Source organism: Ictidomys tridecemlineatus, chromosome 11, assembly GCF_052094955.1.
Source record: "Ictidomys tridecemlineatus isolate mIctTri1 chromosome 11, mIctTri1.hap1, whole genome shotgun sequence".
Taxonomy (NCBI): domain Eukaryota; kingdom Metazoa; phylum Chordata; class Mammalia; order Rodentia; family Sciuridae; genus Ictidomys; species Ictidomys tridecemlineatus.
The window spans coordinates 130,792,196-130,811,048 of NC_135487.1; the positions used below are offsets into that span (position 1 = coordinate 130,792,196).

The window sequence follows — 18,853 nt, forward strand, 5'->3', positions numbered from 1 at the left end:
TTTTTTTTTTTTTTTTTAGAATGAGGTGAGTTGCAAATACGCAGATAACATATTTGAGTGTCAGTTTCTTAGTCACTTAAAATTTTACCTGAAATATGTTAGTGGTCCTTGGGGAAGCAGAAGAGTGATTGGTTGTAGGTGAAGTTGATTTCACCCTTTTTATCTAAAGTTCACCATTTAATGAACATGCTATTCAAATCATTTTTCCACAAAGTTGAATGTGATAAAATGTATATATGCTGAATGTGAAATTGAAAGCATGGCTAACTTCAGTGATCTGTACTGCTTGCTTAATAAAGAGAGAAAACTGTAATACAATCCTGGGATTGAATGTCTTTATTAAATAAGTGAGTAAATGGCAGCACAGATCAGCAATATTTTTGGAAGGAGTGGGAACAAGGTGTAGGGGCAGAATGTAATTGCTCATTTGGGGTCTTAATGTAGCTTTAAAACTGTGCCTGAGGCCCACTGATTAGTAGACCATACGTTGCAAATGAGGAATGGGACTAAACCTTGTGGTTTTCTTTAGAAGACCGAATCAGAACCTTACAAATTATCCTAATAGCAAGGTTTCTTAAGATTTGAAATCTGATTTTTTTCAGCTAGAATTATCAATCCAAAATTAAAACCAAAGTTGTAAGCTGAAGAACGTCCTTTTGGACTATGGAGGCTGACAAAAGGATAACAAATTCAAGACCAGCATGGGCAACTTAGACCCTGTCTCAAAAAAAAAAATAAATAAAATGGGCTAGGATGTAGTTCAGTGGGTTGGATCCCCAGTACTGCAGAAAACAAAGAATGCTTTTTGGAAGGAAAGAGCTTCAACTATTTCTGAAAAGTCTTGAGTGCTTTTCCATATTTTCATAATATATCATTTCCTCATTTTATAACTTTACCCCTAATTTTTCTGGGGAAAAGAATGTATTATAAGAAGGAATAGGATTAAAAAAAGATCATCACCTTAACGTTTTGGAAATCATTCTGTTGTGACAAATCATCTTAAAAATTAGAAGGTTTTCATTAACCCTGGAAAAAATACTTAAATTTACTGGTAACTACAGGAAACTACAAAGGTTTGAGCAATCTTCTTTTTTGTGGTGCTAGGGATCAAACCCAAGGTCTTAACATATGGTTTGAGCAATCTTTGAAGCCGATTAAAAATGGGATCAAAACCATATTCCATTTTGCACTACTCTACTACTCCCTGATGTCTCCACAAAGCCTGTTTTCTGGGGTTAATAATCCAGGGGGTGGGGGTGGGGTTTCTGTTATCCAATACTCCATTGCTTTAACCCTTTACTTTGGTTTGAGGGCTTTTGAGAGAAATGGAGTAGATAGATAGACGAATGAATGAACGAATAAATAAATAAATATATAAATAAATAAAACAACTGGCAGATTCATCAGCACCACCAACACAATAGAAGGAAGAGAACAAGATTAATTTGGGAAAGGAATGAGAAGAAAGGGGCTTGAAAGAGAAGATAATAAGGGCAAGGTGGTGGGAGACCGAAGTCTTGGCCTTAGAGCAAGTCCAGTTCGAAGGAGTGGATGCTGGCAATGGGAGCTCTCCAGAAGTTGAAGGTGCTGTACTCTAGGAGGGTATCGCCTTCTGGGTTTTTCTCTTGCTCTGCTCCTGTTGCTTGCCCGATCATTTTGCCAACGCTGCTGTCCTTGATCTTGTAGGTGGGTGTATCTGACAGACCCAGGCCTTCCAGCTCCGAAAGATCCAGTTCTGGTATGGGCATCCTCCAGAAAAGAAAGGAGCTGTACTGGCTACTCACAGGGTCCCTCATAGTTTCCTGGAAAGAAACCACTTGTCATTCTTTATGCTAAAGCAACCTCTTTTTGGCTCCTGGCTCTTGCTTAGAAACCCCATATCTCAGCTGGGCGTGGTGGCCCACACCTGTAATTCCAGAGGCTTGGAAGGCTAAGGCAGGAGGATCATGAATTCAAACCAACCTAACAGACTGTCTCAAAACATAAAAAGGGCTGGGGTGTGGCTCAGTGGTTAAGTGCCTCTGGGTTCAATCTCTATTACCCGCCCCCCAAAAAAAGGTGGGCCATGGTGGCCCATGCCTGTAATTCCAGCAACTCAGAAGGATCCCAATTTCAAAGCCAGCCTCAGCAATGGTGAGGGACTAAACAACTCAGTGAGACCCTGTCTCTAAATAAAATACAAAATAGGGCTGGGGATGTGGCCCAGTGGTTGAGTGACCCTAAGTACAATCCCTAGTACCCACCTCCCCCACAAAAAAAAGTACTGGGGGGAGGGGGTGTAGCTCAGTGGCAGAGCATACCTGAGTTCAATCTCCCCTCCCCTCACCAAAAAAGAAGCTCCGTATCCTTGTTTGCCTCTGTAAATAATCCAAGTTCCCTAGCATAAGCTTCTGGAACTCTCCCTTTATTATAATTTTCTGCCATTTCCTAACTTCTCACCTTCAAATGGTTACCTACTGCATCAAGTGGATCTTGGATCTGATTTTTGAGACCTTCCAAAATTTGGCCCCACTCTTTTTTTTTTTTTTTAAAGAGAAAGTGAGAGAGGAGAGAGAGAGTGAGAATTTTTAACATTTATTTTTCAGTTCTTGGCGGACACAACATCTTTGTTGGCATGTGGTGCTGAGGATCGAACCCGGGCCGCACGCATGCCAGGCGAGCGCGCCACCGCTTGAGCCACATCCCCAGCCCCCCACTCTTTTTTTTTTAAAGAGAGAGTGAGAGAGAGGGATAGATAGAGAATTTTTTTTAATATTTATTTTTTAGTTTTCAGCGGACACAACATCTTTGTATGTGGTGCTGAGGATCAAACCCAGGCCACACGCATGCCAGGCGAGCAGGCTACTGCTTGAGCCACATCCCCAGCCCTTGGCCCCACTCTTCCTAGCAGTATAGCCTCTGGTAGTTTTGTTCATTCCTGTCTTGCTTAATTCCTTCAACTTTCTATTATATCTCTATATAGATATTGATAATTTTTGGTACTGGGGATTGAATCCTGGGCATCTACCACTGAGCCGCATCCCCATCCCTTAAAAATATATATATATTTCATTTAGAGACAGGGACTTGCTGAGTTGCTTAGGGCCTTGCTAAATTGCTGAGACTGGCTTTGAACTCACAATCTTCCTGCCTTAGCCTCCCGAGATATTGGGATTACAGAGCTATTGGGATTACAGATGTGTGCCACCATGCCCAGCTAAAATGTTTCTTAGGTTTCAAGACTCCATTTAAGGGGGTAATCATGAACTGAAATTTATTTCCATGCATATATGAGTTTGTCGGGAGGATGAACTACTATGTATAACCGTAAAAATTCTGACTTTAAATTTAAAGGTCATTTTACTTCTGAAAAGCCTATTCTGCTTTCTGTTTTCCTCCTAAACCATACTATAAGATCATTTCTTTCAAGATGACTTCCTTACACTTACCCTGTTTCCTCCAGCAACTCCCTGACACCTGACAGGTTTACCTGACTCCCATCATTTTGGGATTACAGATCGTTTACGTTTTATATATAGGAAAAAGGTATTATTTCCTTCAATAGACTGGAAGTTTCCTTAAGGGAAGCTACCCAGTCTACTTTCTGGGTACCACAGATGCTAGGCTTTATACACAAAAATATTTAAGGCTGCTGATTTATTAATATGATGAAAACTTTACTATTCTCATCTATTAGTCTACCAATAAGTTAATCTGTTTATCTCTAGCCTTCCCCTCTTTAGAACAATATCCAGATGCTAGAATATACAAATGGGTTGGCAATTCAAAGTAAGGAAGTTTAGATTGGAAGCATAAGGTCTTTGCCCTACTTTAATGAGTAAGTTCTTTCACCTTTTCTGTTCATCAGCCCCACCTGAAGTTAATGACTATTGTAGCTCCCTGGAGCCTCCACCCTGCTACTTACTAGCCAAGAAAAGTGGCAAGAAGCTTTACTTGAATTGTTCCCAAAGGAACAGAAAGAACATTCCACAGCTTCCAAAAATATAACTCTTAAGTTTCAAAAGACCTTTCTCCAGCACACCTCATTGGTTTTCATCAGGCCTGTGTCTCTTAGTGTCCTCAAGTAGTTTCCAAAATTCTTCCACATAATGTGAAATGACTCTACTAAAGCAGAAAAAGAAAGCCTTAATCTAGAACATGGTGATACGAGCATGTGGGGCAACATGAACATTACTCAGCAGAGAAGCTGCTTATAAGGAGGGTGTTGCAGGGACTGTAGCATGGCGGGGGAGTGTGTTGGAAAGGTGAGATCATCATTCTATGATATGCAGCTCTGATCATCTCCACAGTAATTTGCAGAGCCATGTATGCAGAAAGAGAGCTCGAAAAAAAAAAATAGGTTCTAACCCTTAACTAGTTTTGGCTTAGATGTGGAATTAAGATCCAAAGAAGCAAACCTTAGGAGTCAATAGTGTTACTGACTCTTGCCTATTGGGATTATTTACTATACTATCAGGCTTTTCCTTATCTAGCTGGTTTCTTTTATATTCCCTCCTTTGTTATGTTTCCTGCAGAGTAACCTTAGTATAAAGATGAACACATAATAGGTTCTTTAAAAAATAAAATCAACAAGGCACAGTTGTGCATGCCTTTAATCCCAGCAACTCAGGAGGCTGAGGCAGGAGGACTACAAGTTTGAAGCCAGCCTCAGCAACTCAGTAAGGCCCTAAGCAACTTAGTGAGACTCTTGTCTCAAAATAAAAAGGGCTGGGGGGCTAGGGTTCTAGCTCAGTCAGTGGTTGAGCACTTGCCTCGCATGCATGAGGCACTGGGTTCGATCCGCAGCCCCACATAAGATAAGTAAGTGAATAAAGATATTGTGTCCATCTACGACTAAGAAAAATATTTACAAAAGGCGGGGGGGGGGGGGTTAGGGATGGTAAAGCACCCCTGGGTTCAATCACCAGTACAAAAAAAAAAAAAAAATGCCAAGTGTGGTGATACACCTATAATCCCAATGACTCCAGAGGCTAAGGCAGGAGGACTGCAAGTTCAAAGCCAGCTTGAGCAATTTTGCAAGACTATCTCAAATAAAAAGGTCTGTATATAGCTCAGTGGTAGAGCACTCCTGCATTCACCCCCACCCGTACCAAAGTAAATAAGGAAATAATCACAAGGAAAAAAATAAAAATTTAAAATTAAAAATGACATTTTAAAAATTAGTGACTTGTGAAACCTCCCAGTTTATGTAGAACTCAAATCTCATAATAACCACTCTGATCCCTTTTGTGTTATTCATAGATAGTTGCCTACAGTTTTATATAACCCTGTACTCATATTCTCAAAATTTACACAAATTTAGTTCTTGAAGAACAAATTTTCTGTGGGATGGGTACTGATTATTCCTGTGATTCTAATCTGGAATAGTGAAAATGTAAAAGGCAGTAGAGAGTAAGTTAGAATCTGAGAAAAAGGAAAAAGCTCTTTGACAGTCTTCTTTTCTAACAACTATAGTCTATGTAAAAACTGCCCTAACAGTCTCTGAGTGGTTGGTGGTACTATTTTATAATTTAAAAAGCTGAAGGAAACTTTGTGAAATATTAACTCAAAAGACCTAAAATCTTTAGTTATGCCTTTGACCAAAGATATGTCCAGAGAATACTAAATGCATTCCAGAAAGGCAAACATATAAATTTATGTGGAATTAAAATCAAGAACATAAGATTGAAGATTAGCAGAAGATTGAAGCTAAAATGTCAATGTTTACTAATGTAAAGACATTTGTAGTGATATTTAAAAAAAATTATTTATATTTAGTGTTGATAGACCTTTATTTATTTGTATGTGGGGTTGAGAATGAACCCAGTGCCTCACACATGATAGGCAAGTGTGCTAATGCGCAGCCACAGCCTCAGCCCCTGTAGAGATATAATAGAGTACAGATTTAATTCCCAAGTCCTTCAGATTTTGTGAAGGATTCCTTTTCAGCTAGCTTCTTTTTTCCTTCCCCAAATGCTCTCCACCCATGTCATATCTATTATTTACTTATTTCAAAAGGTTTGGACACTTATCTGTACCATGATATATGCTCATTAAATGCTTCCCACTATCCTTCATTTTAAATTCTGCAGATAATTAAGGCAAAGGTAATTTTGTAAATATCACTAGTTTGAGATAACATGACTAATAAATGTACAGATTAAAAAGACAGTTTTTCTTAGCCACACAGACACACCCAAATACCCTTTGTCCAGACCCTCTCTAGGCATCCAAGGCCTACTCAACCCAGCCTTGCTGTGTCATGCTGCCACCATGGGAAGCTGGGGAGAGGATGGATGTCGGTGGAGGCGCATGGAAGATCTGTGGCATCTCGTGTGTACCTCACTCTGAGCTTGGCTTTTCTGATTAGCCATGACCTGCCCCCAGTTATTCTACTGAACTGCAAATAAAAATCTGCATCCATCAGTAGCTCCTGTGGATCTGGATTTCAATATGGGATCAGGCTGTTCTCCAGCAGAGAGCTCCACCTTTCCTACCTAAAGCTGTTTCTTAGGAGCAAAGATTTGAGGTGGGGAGGAGAGTTCTGTTAAAAGGTCGGGAATACCCTTAAAAAAAACCCCATATCCCACCCCACAAAGCCCTTTCTGCAGAGACAAGTAGGACACTATAGAATTCAGAAATGGGGGGAGCAGACAGGGTGGTACTAAAGATGCACCAAGTAACCGGTGGGAAAATCGGCTCGAAGAGAAGACAGAAATAATCAGACCGAAGGCATGAAATGCACAGGCTCGTAAGTCACGGGCAATGGAGACTTGAAATGCGGTTAAGTGCTGAGGGACGGTCACACGCGGACTGTTTGGAGGCTCGCCTGGGCACCTGAGGAGTGGGCATCGGTGAGGAGAGCGCGCAGCGGATAACGCCCATTGTTCACTGCGCCCCTTCTCCGAGGGTCCCCACCTCGAGCTCCTCTACCGCAGGAAGCCGCCCTCCCGCCCGGGCTTCCAGGCCGTCTCCCTCGGACGCGCTTACCTGTTACCAGGGAACCACCAGCGCGTTCCAGAGAAGGGCGGCGGGCCTCCGGGTCTGCTGCGGACGGCGCTGGAGCTGCGGCGGTGCGCACGGCTCGGTCCGCTCGCTCCCGCTGGCGCCGCGGGGACGAGCGCGCCCGCCCAGCCTCCCCCGCAACGCAGCGCCCCCTAGGGAGCGCGAGAGGACTCCCCGCCCTCCGCACGGCCCGTGGCGCTCCCACCCCTACTCGCGGACTTTCCGGCCCCTCGGCCGCCTGGCTGCCGAGAATGAGCGGTCTGCCGTTCTCTAGTTCACTGAATAAAGATTCGGGACCGCGGTGCCGTGGAGGAGCCCCGTTCTCAGCCGAAGGACTCCCGTGGTCACCCGCCCCTCCCGCACACTGGGTGAATGAACCTGGCCCGGTTCCCCTCGGGACGGGGCGCAAGGCTGAGGCGCTTCTCGCCTCTCCCCCGCCCGGAACCCTGTCACGTCCGGGCTTTGGGCTGCACTTTGCCACGCAATGCCTGGCGCGTGGAGGCCGCGCGAGATGCCGGGGCCCTGTCTGGGTGCCAGGCCCTCACCCCGGAGCCCCACGCCCCAGTGCACCTGCGGGAGCGGCGGCCCTCGGGGCTGCGAAAGCCCCCTCCCACAGCCCCGCGGAGCCGTGCGCTCGGCCCGGAGCCCGACGGGTGTCGTAATCGCGTCGCGGCCGTTTCCGCCCTCGGCCAGCCCCACCTCTGCCGGCCCGCCCTCGGCTCCCCCACCGCGAGGAGCGAGCCCGGGAAGCCCACAAGGCGGGCACCGGGCGGGAGGCCCCTTCCAGCTCCGGCTGGGCGCCCAGAGGCCCGAGGACAGAAGGTGAGACCGTGGAGCGGGGCTTGGCCGCCAGAGCAGCCTGCCAGGCCGCGGAGACGCACCGGATGCTGGGGAGGGTCGGGGTGCCGCGACGCTGGGCCGGTGGGAACCGTCCCCGTCCACCTGGGTGGGTGCGCAGCCCCGGCGCTGGGCGGTGGGAGGCAGGGGGCCGCTCTGCTGGGGGAGGCGCGAAGGAGGGCGTCTCCGCGTCTCACCGTCTCACCGACCATGGTGGTGGCGGGTCCCAGGCAGAAACGAAGCGGAGCACAGCCGGGAAGGCCTAAATCTGAGAGCGGGGCCGACTCGGAAGAGGGGTCTGAAGACCCCGGGAGCTGCCCATCCTTGCCCGGGGCTGGGAGGCCGAGGGAGAGCGTGCAGAGGTGCGGTCCTTGAGCTCACGCGCTGGGCGAGGGAGGCCGAGGGCCTAGTTCCGCTTCCCGGGAGCCTCCGCAGGACCTTTCCTGGGGAAGGGCAGGGCTGGTGCGAGGGCAGACGCCTGACACGGCCGAAATGTGGGCCCACCCCCTCCCGAGAGCCCCTCAGCAGCCCTGCAGGCTGGGGGGGTCTCCCCACCGACCCGCTGCGTCCTGGGCTCAGAGCCAGAGTTGCCCACTCGGTTCTCAGTTCTTTCTGTTGCTCCAGCTGCTTCTTGTGAAGGCTTGTCATGCCTCGGGTTGGAGGCCGCGGACCGGGAAAACCGGTTTGGGGCAACCACAGGACCAGGGAACTACCTCTGTACATCCTTCCTCCCTGGCACCTTTCTCCCTTCCCTCTTTTGCTTGCCTCTCAACAGCTTTGAGGCTCTTGAGTCGTAGTGTGACCATAATGGCAGTGGTAGTGATTTAGGGGGTGTCTTTACCAGTTCAATATTTCACTCTTTGGACTCTTGTCTTTGGGGCCCCAGTTACCAGTACTACTTGGCTATTGGGATATGGTCTTGTGCTGTGTAATCCTTGATCCTCCCTCTTATTTTCCCAACCCCTTCCCTTTTTCACTGGGGGTTGAAATAGCAGTAGATTCAGGCATCTCTTCTTTCTCAGCATACCAGCTCAAGACCTCATTTTTCCTCAACCCACTATTCTCTGGCTACTTTAAAGAGAGTGACAGCCAATGGCTCTTACTTCCTTTTCTAGCTTTGTTCCCTTCCCCCTAGCCCAAACCACCACCACCACATTCACCCTGTCCTGTCTTCTTCACCCTCTGACACCACCTCCAATTTTCAGAGACCCTAGGGAATGGAATTTTCTGGTCACTTATCATCATTGGTCATTTCATGCCAAGTCCCCCCCACACACACATTTTCCCTCCACCCCAGCTCTAGTCAGATCCCTGAAAAAGAAACAGAAAGGTCCTTGTTCCCTCCACTGCCCCTTTCCCTTTCCCTCCTCCTCCCCCACTCTTCTCTTCCCTCCCAGCACCATCCACCTCTGTCCACTCAGCTTTGAGCTGGGTGGGGAATGTTAAGAGTCCAGTCTTTAAGTCAGAGTGTGTGGTGGTGTTGGGGGTTTCCTCTTATTCTTCATTGTTTTCTCCATTTCCCCCCAACCCTTACCACCTGCCATCATCACCAATGAGATCAGCCCTGTGACTGACTTCTCCACTGACCACTGCTCCCCTCTCAGGACTGCTGTGGTCCCATCCTGATTAACATCCTTTCCAGGGATGGGAAGGGAAGGGAGAGAAAGCCCAGACTCTTGGGTTCTTCCCTCCCCATGGCTTACTTCAGTCTTTGTGTGATGTCATCATAAGGCTGCTAAAAAACAAACTAAATTTTTAGGTCATCTAGGGTGCCAGAGCACCAGGATTCCAGGCCTAGAAAGAAAAACAATTCCTTTTCATATTAATGTTTAATATTCGTAAGTTGGACCCTTTGAGGTTTCTGAATTTTAAGACAGGGAAATGCAGTGAGAGGAAACCCAGAAGGGCTCTACCCTGCTGGCAGTAAGGAGGGGAGAAAGTTCTTCCTTGGACACCCTTGCCACTGGAAAATTCCTTGTGTTGAAGCTTGGGGTGGAGGTGGTGAGGGAGAACAGGTCACAGCATGAGGGGAGGTGGGAAGGAAGCCTGGGCCCTATAGAGTGAGGCAGAACAGAGCTGCACGACAGGACTTGTGAGGAGGGTGGGGAGGCTGGAAAAAAATTCCTCATGGGATAGAAGTACTCAGCACATGTGCAGAGATGATCTGTACAAGATGTGTTTGGAGATAGGGCCAGATTGTGAGTGTGCAAACAGGTGTACACATAGGAGTATGGCAGCACCAGACAGATATAACAGTGTACACAGCCTTCAGAAAGGTTCTCAAGGTCAGGTAATAAAGGAACTGCTAAGTGGTTTCTGGGAGGGGTTGGATCTCAGTTGAGAGAAATGAGAAGGAACAAGGGCAATGAACTGAGAGAGGTAAGAAATTCTTCACAGAAGAGTCTTACTGTTTCCTAAGACCTAGGTGGTTAGTCCTCTCTTGTTCTTAAAGAAAATCTAGGTATTCAGGGCAAGGTAAGGAAATAGGAAGGGACAAAGGGTGGAGGCCTTGTTTATGAGAACAAAAAACCGCGATTTCCTCTTCAGAGTCACTTAAGTGCTCCTCCCCTTCTGCCCTAAATCCAGGGTGAAAGGAGCTAAACCATTGAGCACCCTCAAATTTTGCTCATTTCTGTCACTATTCTTTGGTCCTCTCGTATCTTTTCACTCTAAGTCCCTTTAGCCCTCTTTTTCTCCCTTGATGCAGACAACCATTGCTCCTTAACCCCTTGGTATTCTTTTGTTTTTGTTCCATTTTCTGAGAGTCAAATGATGTTTTTGCAAAACATTAGTCTTGAATACAGAATTAGGGGGCTGGGGATATAGCTCAGTTGGTAGAGTGCTTGCCTTACATGCACAAGGCCCTGAATTCAATCCCTAGCACCAAACAAACAAAAAACAGAATTAGGGCCTATAAGGGAGAACTGAGAAGATTGGGACTTATCTGAAGTTTTCTCGAGCATCTGTGAAGGGGATTTCTTGTTAACTTTTCTTTTTGCTTTTTGCTTATCTAGAGTTCCAGATTTCAGGAAGACCTAACCTTGTACCTGCATGCCTACCCCCCTTCTCTCTGGCCCTGTTAGACTCTCCAGCTTTGGAACACTGACCCTCACTGCTCAACCAAGGATCCTGGGGATTCTACCTTCTCTAAACACATCCAGCTGAGTAAACCCAGGGTGTTATTATACCTGGGGAGAGTAAGAAGTGGGGGGTCAAGGCACCAGAGCAAGAGCCCTCTGGGGCCTCAAGAAGAGGAGTGAAGCTGGAATCATCAGGGAATATGAGTGAATTTTGGCACAAACTGGGCTGCTGCGTGGTAGAGAAACCCCAGCCGGTGAGTTTCCCAACACCCCCACCCCAAAAAACTTAAGTTACCTTATGCTGTGAAGTGGACATACCATCTAGGATCTACCTTCTAAAAAGCACACTTCTTGCCTCTCAGGAAAGTTTCTAGGCCAGGCAGATGTATACACACAATAAAAGGGACCATGTGATGGTAGAAATGAATGTCCTAGCTATCACTTCCTGTTCCTGTCCATTCTCAGTTGGGCAGGGGTTGTAGGTTGAGCTGAATACCTGTCAGCTTTTCCCCATTGTTTCCTCATCAGCCAGGATATGACTTTGACATATCCTTTTTTTTGAACATTCACTCTGCAGGCCACTGCCCTCCCCGCTTTGGTCTGTGTGGTCTCTTGTTATTTCACCTTTGTCTTTCATTCCCTAGTGATTTCCCTGTCATAATGCTACTTCTGGTCATTGGCTCCTCCCTTAGTCGTTTTCAAGACTCTTTCCCCTTCCTCACTGACTTAACACGTGACTCCTTATCATCTCTAAGCAGAAAAAGAAAAGACGACGAATCGACCGGACCATGATTGGGGAACCAATGAATTTTGTTCACCTGACTCACATTGGCTCTGGGGAGATGGGGGCTGGAGATGGACTTGCCATGGTAATGAGGGAATGATAAATGCCTGTGGACTGTAATTTTAATTGTTTTTGAAAGTTTAATTGAGGAACAATATACTCAATGGGGAAGCAAGAATCTGGGATTCTAGTCCTGGTCACCAGCTGTGGAAATCTAAGATCTGGCATTTCAGATCTCTTGGCCTAGGTGACCTCATCTTTATAATTAGCATGTTCTTCATTGGGGTGGGGGATATATGACTTAATAATTAGAGGACTTCTTCAAAAAATATAACCCTGGCCTGGGGTTATATAGCTCAGTGGCAGAGTGCCTTCCTAGCATGTGTGAGGCACTGGGTTCAATTCTTAGCACTGCATATAAATAAATTAAAAAAAAAAAAATCCATTGTCAACTAAAAAAATATTTAAAAAAATAAAACAGCTCTCCCTTCTCCTGATTAAGAACTGCTGAATCAGTGCCACAGAAAGTTATATTGTGGCTGGGAGTGTTGGGGCATGGAAACGGTCCAGCATCTCTATCCTAAATGATGTCTGTAATAGATTTCTGCTCTCATAAAAAGAAAAATTGGTCTACAGATAGTGATGAAGTCTTTTTACTGATTAGTTGAACCTCATGGGAGAATTTTTTTGTCAGAACTTATTAGTAAGAGAGCCATTTTACTTCATCTTCATGAAGGCCAATATGAAGGGAGGGCATTGAGACTTCCTTTCTCGGAATGGTAGTTAATTTTCACCTTTTCAGATTGATGTTGTCAAGGAGATAACAGCACTGGATAGACCTCTTACTGTCGGGTATGAACACTTAGAAAGGTGTCTCACTCGCACCTTCTTTTGTTTTTTTGGCCATGCCGGGGATCAAATCCAGGGTTGCTCTACCACTGAGCTGTGTCCCCAGCTCTTTTATTTTGAGACAGGGTCTCCCTAAGTTGCTTAGGGCCTTGCTAAGTTGCCCGGGCTGGCCTCAAACTTGGCCATCACCGTGCCTCAGCCTCCAGAATAGCTGGGATTACAGGTGTGTTCCACTGCACCCAGTTCACATGTGTTTTTAACAGACAGGTGCAGTTCAGGAGCAGATGAGATCCAAGGGAAACCGAGACAGGCCGTGGAGCAATTCTAGGGGCTTATAGCCCCATAGGAATGGTGAGTGATTAGAGAAATGCAACACCTCAGGCACATGCCTGCACATCCTGATACCCTGCTTCAGAACCTGATCCTGATACAAGAATGGGAACTGGGGGGAAGAGGGAGGAAGAATTAGAATGGAAGATTCAAGAATAGAGGATCATTCCAGAAAGGCAGAAAGGGGGTTGTGTAGACAGAAATAGAGGAAAGAGCCCCTCTATCCTAAATAATGTCTATAATGCATTTCTGCTCTCATGATAAGGGAAATTGGTCTAGGGATGATGGAATATTTTTACCAGTTATTTGAACCTCACATGTATATGGGCAAGTTTTCTGTGAGGGGATCTTATTAGTAAGAGAGCCGTTGTATGTCATCTTCATTGAAAGCCAACATGAAGGGAGGCAGTTCGTCGACCACACTATGTGATGCCTTCTCCCTAAGGACTTGGTTGAGGCAAACCTTCTTTTAAAACACTTTTTGTTTGTTTTTAAATTTAGGTTCTGCCGTCTTGAAGCCCCTGCTTTGTGTCCAGCCCAGAAGAAATGCTGTCCCCACCAGATCCTTCCTAGAACACAAGGGCCCTCTTTTGCCTATCTGCCTAATAGTGCCTCAAAAGGCATGGGGGCTGGACTCCCTCTACTCCCTCTGGCCATAGCCCCTCCTGGAGATGGGGTCAAGGCAGCAGGACTGACCACATGACTACTGTTTGGCCAGAGGAGCTCAGCTGAAGCCCTGGTACTCTAGATCTGAGCTAGGAGTTCTCTGGGAATCTGGAATGAGTTCCCTTCTCCTGAATGACGTTCTAGGTGCCACTTGTTTTTAAACTCCTGACCCGGAACTCCTTAGATGGGGTAGGTAGGTGGGATTATGCAAGCTGAAGCTGGCTTTGCTGAGAAGCTCCCTACCTTCATGCCCCTCTGTTTCCTCCTGGACTTAACTAAAGTAGATTTCAAGCGGGGGCTGGGTGGTCACCACTGCCTGATCAAGTCCATTCTTTCTCTTCAGATTTTAGACCTTAAGCTATAGTCCCTCAATCTCTGCCAATACCAAGGTATTTCCCTAGTTAGGGCTCTAAATCCTATGTTTCTGTAGCATTACTAGCTTCCCAGCACCATTCCCCTCCCTTTTTTATTATTAAAAATTTAATTTAAGACGAGTTATTTTAATTATCCCCATCTTGCTACTCCTACCTCTGCTCTTAACTTCATCCCTGTTAGGAACCTTATTGTTTCCTATTGAACAAGGGTTAGGAGGTAGATGTTGACAGCATTCCATTTAAGTCTTGGGGCATCTGGCCTGCCTTCTGCCAGCCTCCCTGCTAGCCCAGGTAAGAGGAGGAAGAGAGGGGCTGGAGAGAAAGCCATAATGCAGCAAAACTAGGAGTTATATCTCAAGGTGGACTTCCTGTCCATTAAGGATAGGAGAATGCTGAGAGCAGTTGTCTGTGTGCAGGGTCTTTCCTCAGCATGGGAGCAGGAGAGGCTCTAGAATAAGGTTCAACCAAGACACAGTTGACATTTGGAACTAGGTAATTTATTTGGAGAGCTGTTCTGTGCATTATATTTAGCAGCATTCCTGGCCTACCCTAGTTATGACAACCCCAAAATTTTATTGTCTCCAGAAATTACCAGATGTCTACTAGTGGCAAAATTACCTACAGCTGAGAATCAGTTCTGGAGTCAGGATGGTTTTCCATCTTCCACCCTTCCCTAATCTGGTTGTTTATCTTAAGTCTGAGCCTTGAATGAACTACAACCCCTTATAAAGTAGGCTCAGTAGAGCTGCACATAATTTTTTTTCACTCGGTGTATTGATTGTGCTTGCATAGGATTATGTCTGTGATGGACATGTATCATGCTTCTCCATTCTTGTTCTGTGGAAGAGGGGTTCCTGCAGTATGGAAACAGGAACAGGGTATGTTGGGATTGGAGAGGGAGGAGATAAAAGCAGCAGATATACCCTAGTTATCGTTCCCAAGTTCTAAGCTTTATTTCTGTGCCCTAGTCCTAAAACCAGACACAAGACTCAGGAAGTTTTGTCTGAAGACCAGGTCCCATTCCCCACCTGCTCAAGGTGGCTTTAGATGGGAAAGCAATATAGGAGCAGGGTCTTTAGGCACTTTGTTTTCTCAGGTGTTTTTTTGTTCTGACCCTTTCCTTGAAGGGTAATTAGGAAGGCCAAACAAGACTATTGAGCTCCTGCCTGCTCTAAGACAAGAAGGCTGGAGTCTCGTATTACCTCTGTAATAGGAAGCTTATTTTATGGTAGAGGGGTCAGCACTCATGGATACTCAGTGGATTGTGCTTGCATAGGATCATTTCTGTGATCCTGTAAAAACTGGTATCTACTCTGCTGATTTCACCATCCATACAGTTTGCCCCACCTACAGTGATTGATGTTTTAATTTTTTCAAATTTCATTGTACTTCCTACAGTTTTTCAGGGTCTAAGATTGGTCATAGAGATACATTCCCAGTTTACTCTGTTCTAGGCAAGTTAGTTGTTCTGAAAATAGCCCACCTTTTTGCCCCAAAGTCAGTGGCCTGAGGGTGAAGTCTAGAGATCTAAAGGGTTAACAGGATAGAGTAGGAAGGGGACTGGCGGACTCCAGACCTCTAGACACATCCTAATATATTCTTTGGACACATCTTCTCTTTGGTGCTCTCTTGCCTTGAGCTGCCTTCCTTCTCTAAATGTATGCTACCATCACTTTAATAATAAAGTGACAGGAATGGGTTGGAGAGTCATAATTTATATTAAAAAATTGTTAGACTTTTAAAATACATTTTTCAAATAAAAAATGTAAGCAAAATAGTTGCAGAGTAATCACTACAGGTGTGTCTTGGATTAAATGATAGATGTGGCAGATGTAGACAACTCCCCTAGAGTGGCTAAGATGGGATTTTGTACCAACATTGCCTTTCTGAAGAGAGGGCCAAGTATTGAGAAGTCAAAGAGAAACCACCATCATCTTTCAAGGGCTGGACTCCTTGTTCTACCTATTTCTTTCCTTGGCACTTGAGTTTTTTATTCCAAAGTACTTATTTAAAAACAATATTGGAGATAAGGTATCAACATTTTATCCTGGGGGACATGTGTAGAGGAAGAACAAGCCAGAGGCAATGAAGTTCAGTTTTAGGATTGAAGAGATTTATGGTCTCTTCCCTCAAGTACTTCTGTAAAAAGACACAAGACCAAACAATTTTTTTTTTTTTCAGTTTTGTTTTTCTGTACTAAAAATATCTAGTGGGTGCTGGGGATTGAAAGGGGAGAGGTTGAGATGCTGAAACCTCCTCTTGTGGATGAAGTGGCCATTACCTCCGGTTTCTGTGTGTCTGAGTAAGGAAAAAAAAAATAGAGAAAAGGGGAAATTACAACCACATCTACATTCTTTCTTTATTATTTATTATTTTTTTTGTGTGTGTTGCCCAGGCTGGCCTTACACTAGTGATCCTCCTGCCTCAGCCTCCATAGTAACTGGGATCACAGGGGTTCACCATGGTGACACATATCTTTTTTTTTTTTTTTTTTGCAATGCTGGAGATTGAATCCAGAGCCACACACATGCCAAGCAAATGCTCATATCACTGAGCAGCACCCCAGCCCTCACATCTCTTTATCCTTTAGTTGCTTTCCTCCTTCCACAAAACCTCATTACCGCTGTCCCTTTTGATGCTTCTTTTTGTATTCTCAAAATAGTATTGAACAACTGGGCACGGTGGTGCATGCCTGTAATCCCAGCAACTCAGGAGACTAAAACAGGAGGGTCACAAGTTCAAGGTCAGCCTCAGCAACTTAGGCCCTAAGCATTTTAGCAAGGCCCTGTCTCATGAGATGTGGCTCAATGGTTAAGTGCCCCTGGCTTCAATCTCTAGGACATATATAGAAAGACAACAGAAACCAGAAAAATTACCAAGGATACCCTTTGTTTATTGCCTTTTTTACTTCCCTGTCATCAGTAGCAACTTTGACTACTTTATTAGGTCAATCAGAACCTTTGGTAACTCTTAGAAAAGGAGGGCTGTCTTTCCTTGAGAATTCTTAAATTGCTTAAAAGAATCCAAGAAGGACAGTTCTTTGGGATGACAGTAGTTAAGAATATGGGCACTGGTGTCAAATCTGGTTTCAGTATGGTGGCTCTGCCACATACTAGTAGTAAATTTGTTTCTTTGTAAAGTGGAGACAATAGCTCAAGTTTGTGAAGACTCGGGTCAAATGCACATAGTGAGACCTCACATTTTAGCTGTTGTTACTGTTCAACTGCATTAATTAGGTAAAAACAAATTCCTCCATGTCTGTTAACTGTGCATTAAGAAATCTTTACCTAGGTTGGTCAATAATCATCTTATGGCCAATAAGACATCTTGCCAACAACCAATCAGCAGTTGTACAAGAAAAAAAAAAAAAGCCAGGCACAGTGGTGATGTACACCTGTAGTCCCAGCTACTAAGGAGGCTAAGGTGGGAGGATCACTTGAGCCCAGGAGTTTGAGACCAGCCTAGGCAACATACAGAGATCCTGCCTCAAAAACAAAAGAAATAACATGTAGAATCAAGGGTCAACAATAATATGAATAACAAGTGCATGCTACGAATCAATAACTAAACAGGTCTAAGTAACAGTTCTTACAAGCACACTGGCTGGTTTAGCAACAGGATTGGGGATATCAGGACTTTTCAGAACCACCAACAAAGATTCTGACTTATCAACAAAACACTTACTGGTTGCATCTCTGTGAACACTGAAGAGAGGCTATTCCAAATATCCTCCAAGCCCATTCTGACTTTTTTCCAAAAAACGAGACCTGGGCTAGGTGGGGGAGGTGGAAGGGTTAGACGTCTGGTTTGGATGGGGGCCATGGTGGTGGTGGTGGTGGTGGTGGTCTGAGTGGTGCAGCTGTTGTCAGAACAAAGATCTGAGTCCAGGGGGCACTCTTCCCGAAGCCGATTGCAGGGACATTTCTGGTAGGTGCAAGGCCGATGTTCTGTACGGATTTGTCTCAGTGCTCCAACTCGAAGTCGCCCAGAAATGCCCTGCAGCTTCCCGGACCGGGTCCGGCTCATGGTGCCTGACTTGCAGTGGCAGTGCCAAGGGCCCCAGGGCATCAGCACTAGTCTTAGATCCTCAGGAGGTGGCATAGCTGTGCGCGAGGTTGACGGCCACCCGCTGGGGGTAGACCCAGCTGTTGACCACCGGCTCACGGCCTCGGTGCTCAGTTCCCCAGTAGAACGCAAACCGGCGGTGGGTGGCAGGCTTGTGGTCATCCTGATTTCCTTCTCTTGTTTGTTGGCTGTTACCCTCCCAGTGCTGGTACCTATTGACAAAGGATCTATAGTGCGAGCCTCCATGCTGGTGTTATTCTTTCTGGCATCAATCACAACCCCCTCTTCCAAAGACCCATCATCATCGTCACCAAAGCCGGTTTCAGATGACCTGCTCATGCCTGTCACCGTGGCCAGGAGCTCGGCTGCTGCCGGGCCTGCTAGACGATCTGCGGTGGCCACTGCGTCATTCTCATCCTCCAGAACTATTTTCGTCCTACGGGCAACACTGGACTGGGAGATGCCGCCAGTGTTTCGGCTGCGGGCTGGGCTCCCGAAGCTTAAGGTGACCCCCTTCGTCCCTGTCCCTGTCGGGGTAGTGGTCGGGGTCTGGTCCTGGGCCCCCGCCGCCTGGAGCCCCAGACTCAGCAGTAGGGCCCAGAACAGCACGCAGGCGGCGGGGACCATGGGGCTGGGTGGCTTGGAACTGGGAGGGAGGCAGGATGCTACCTTCTCTCCCTCTTCCTCTCTCCACCAACCCGCTGGGTCGGGTCGTTTGAACCAAGGCGGGGCGCTCAGAGGTAGAGGCGCGCGCCACACCCCTCCCCCTTAGTCCGCTCCCACAGGGGCTCCCCTCCTGCAGCCCCAGGGCAGGGGCTGAGCTAAAAATCCTAGGGAACCTCTGCAGCAAGAACTCTGTGCCAGAACCAAAAGGGGGATTGTGA

The 18,853-nt window shown here is 46.2% G+C and overlaps 3 protein-coding genes across 5 annotated transcripts; 1 reads left to right on the forward strand and 2 right to left on the reverse strand.

Annotated features, from left to right (window-relative positions):
* Positions 1 to 321: 321 nt before the first annotated feature.
* Positions 322 to 8,243, reverse strand: Mllt11 (MLLT11 transcription factor 7 cofactor). Of its 3 annotated transcripts, none has more exons than XM_040287554.2 (2): positions 8,019 to 8,243; positions 322 to 1,802 (listed from the first exon to the last, which is right to left on the reverse strand). In XM_040287554.2, the coding sequence occupies exons 1-2, from the start codon at positions 8,031 to 8,033 to the stop codon at positions 1,524 to 1,526; spliced, it is 294 nt and encodes a 97-aa protein (XP_040143488.1). In that variant the 5' UTR covers positions 8,034 to 8,243; the 3' UTR covers positions 322 to 1,523. The 3 variants fall into 3 exon arrangements, with proteins under 3 accessions (XP_040143488.1, XP_005331244.3, XP_040143489.1); XM_005331187.5 differs by having other exon boundaries at positions 7,866 to 8,243; XM_040287555.2 differs by lacking the exon at positions 8,019 to 8,243 and adding an exon at positions 6,970 to 7,127.
* Cdc42se1 (CDC42 small effector 1) lies at positions 7,231 to 14,019 on the forward strand. Its single transcript, XM_005331190.5, has 5 exons — positions 7,231 to 7,806; positions 10,836 to 11,155; positions 11,660 to 11,770; positions 12,798 to 12,885; positions 13,366 to 14,019. The coding sequence occupies exons 2-4, from the start codon at positions 11,102 to 11,104 to the stop codon at positions 12,870 to 12,872; spliced, it is 240 nt and encodes a 79-aa protein (XP_005331247.1). The 5' UTR covers positions 7,231 to 7,806; positions 10,836 to 11,101; the 3' UTR covers positions 12,873 to 12,885; positions 13,366 to 14,019.
* On the reverse strand, positions 11,491 to 18,758 carry C11H1orf56 (chromosome 11 C1orf56 homolog). The gene is made up of 2 exons (XM_005331423.5): positions 17,589 to 18,758; positions 11,491 to 16,202 (listed from the first exon to the last, which is right to left on the reverse strand). The coding sequence occupies exons 1-2, from the start codon at positions 18,594 to 18,596 to the stop codon at positions 16,182 to 16,184; spliced, it is 1,029 nt and encodes a 342-aa protein (XP_005331480.2). The 5' UTR covers positions 18,597 to 18,758; the 3' UTR covers positions 11,491 to 16,181.
* Between the last annotated feature and the right edge of the window lie 95 nt (positions 18,759 to 18,853).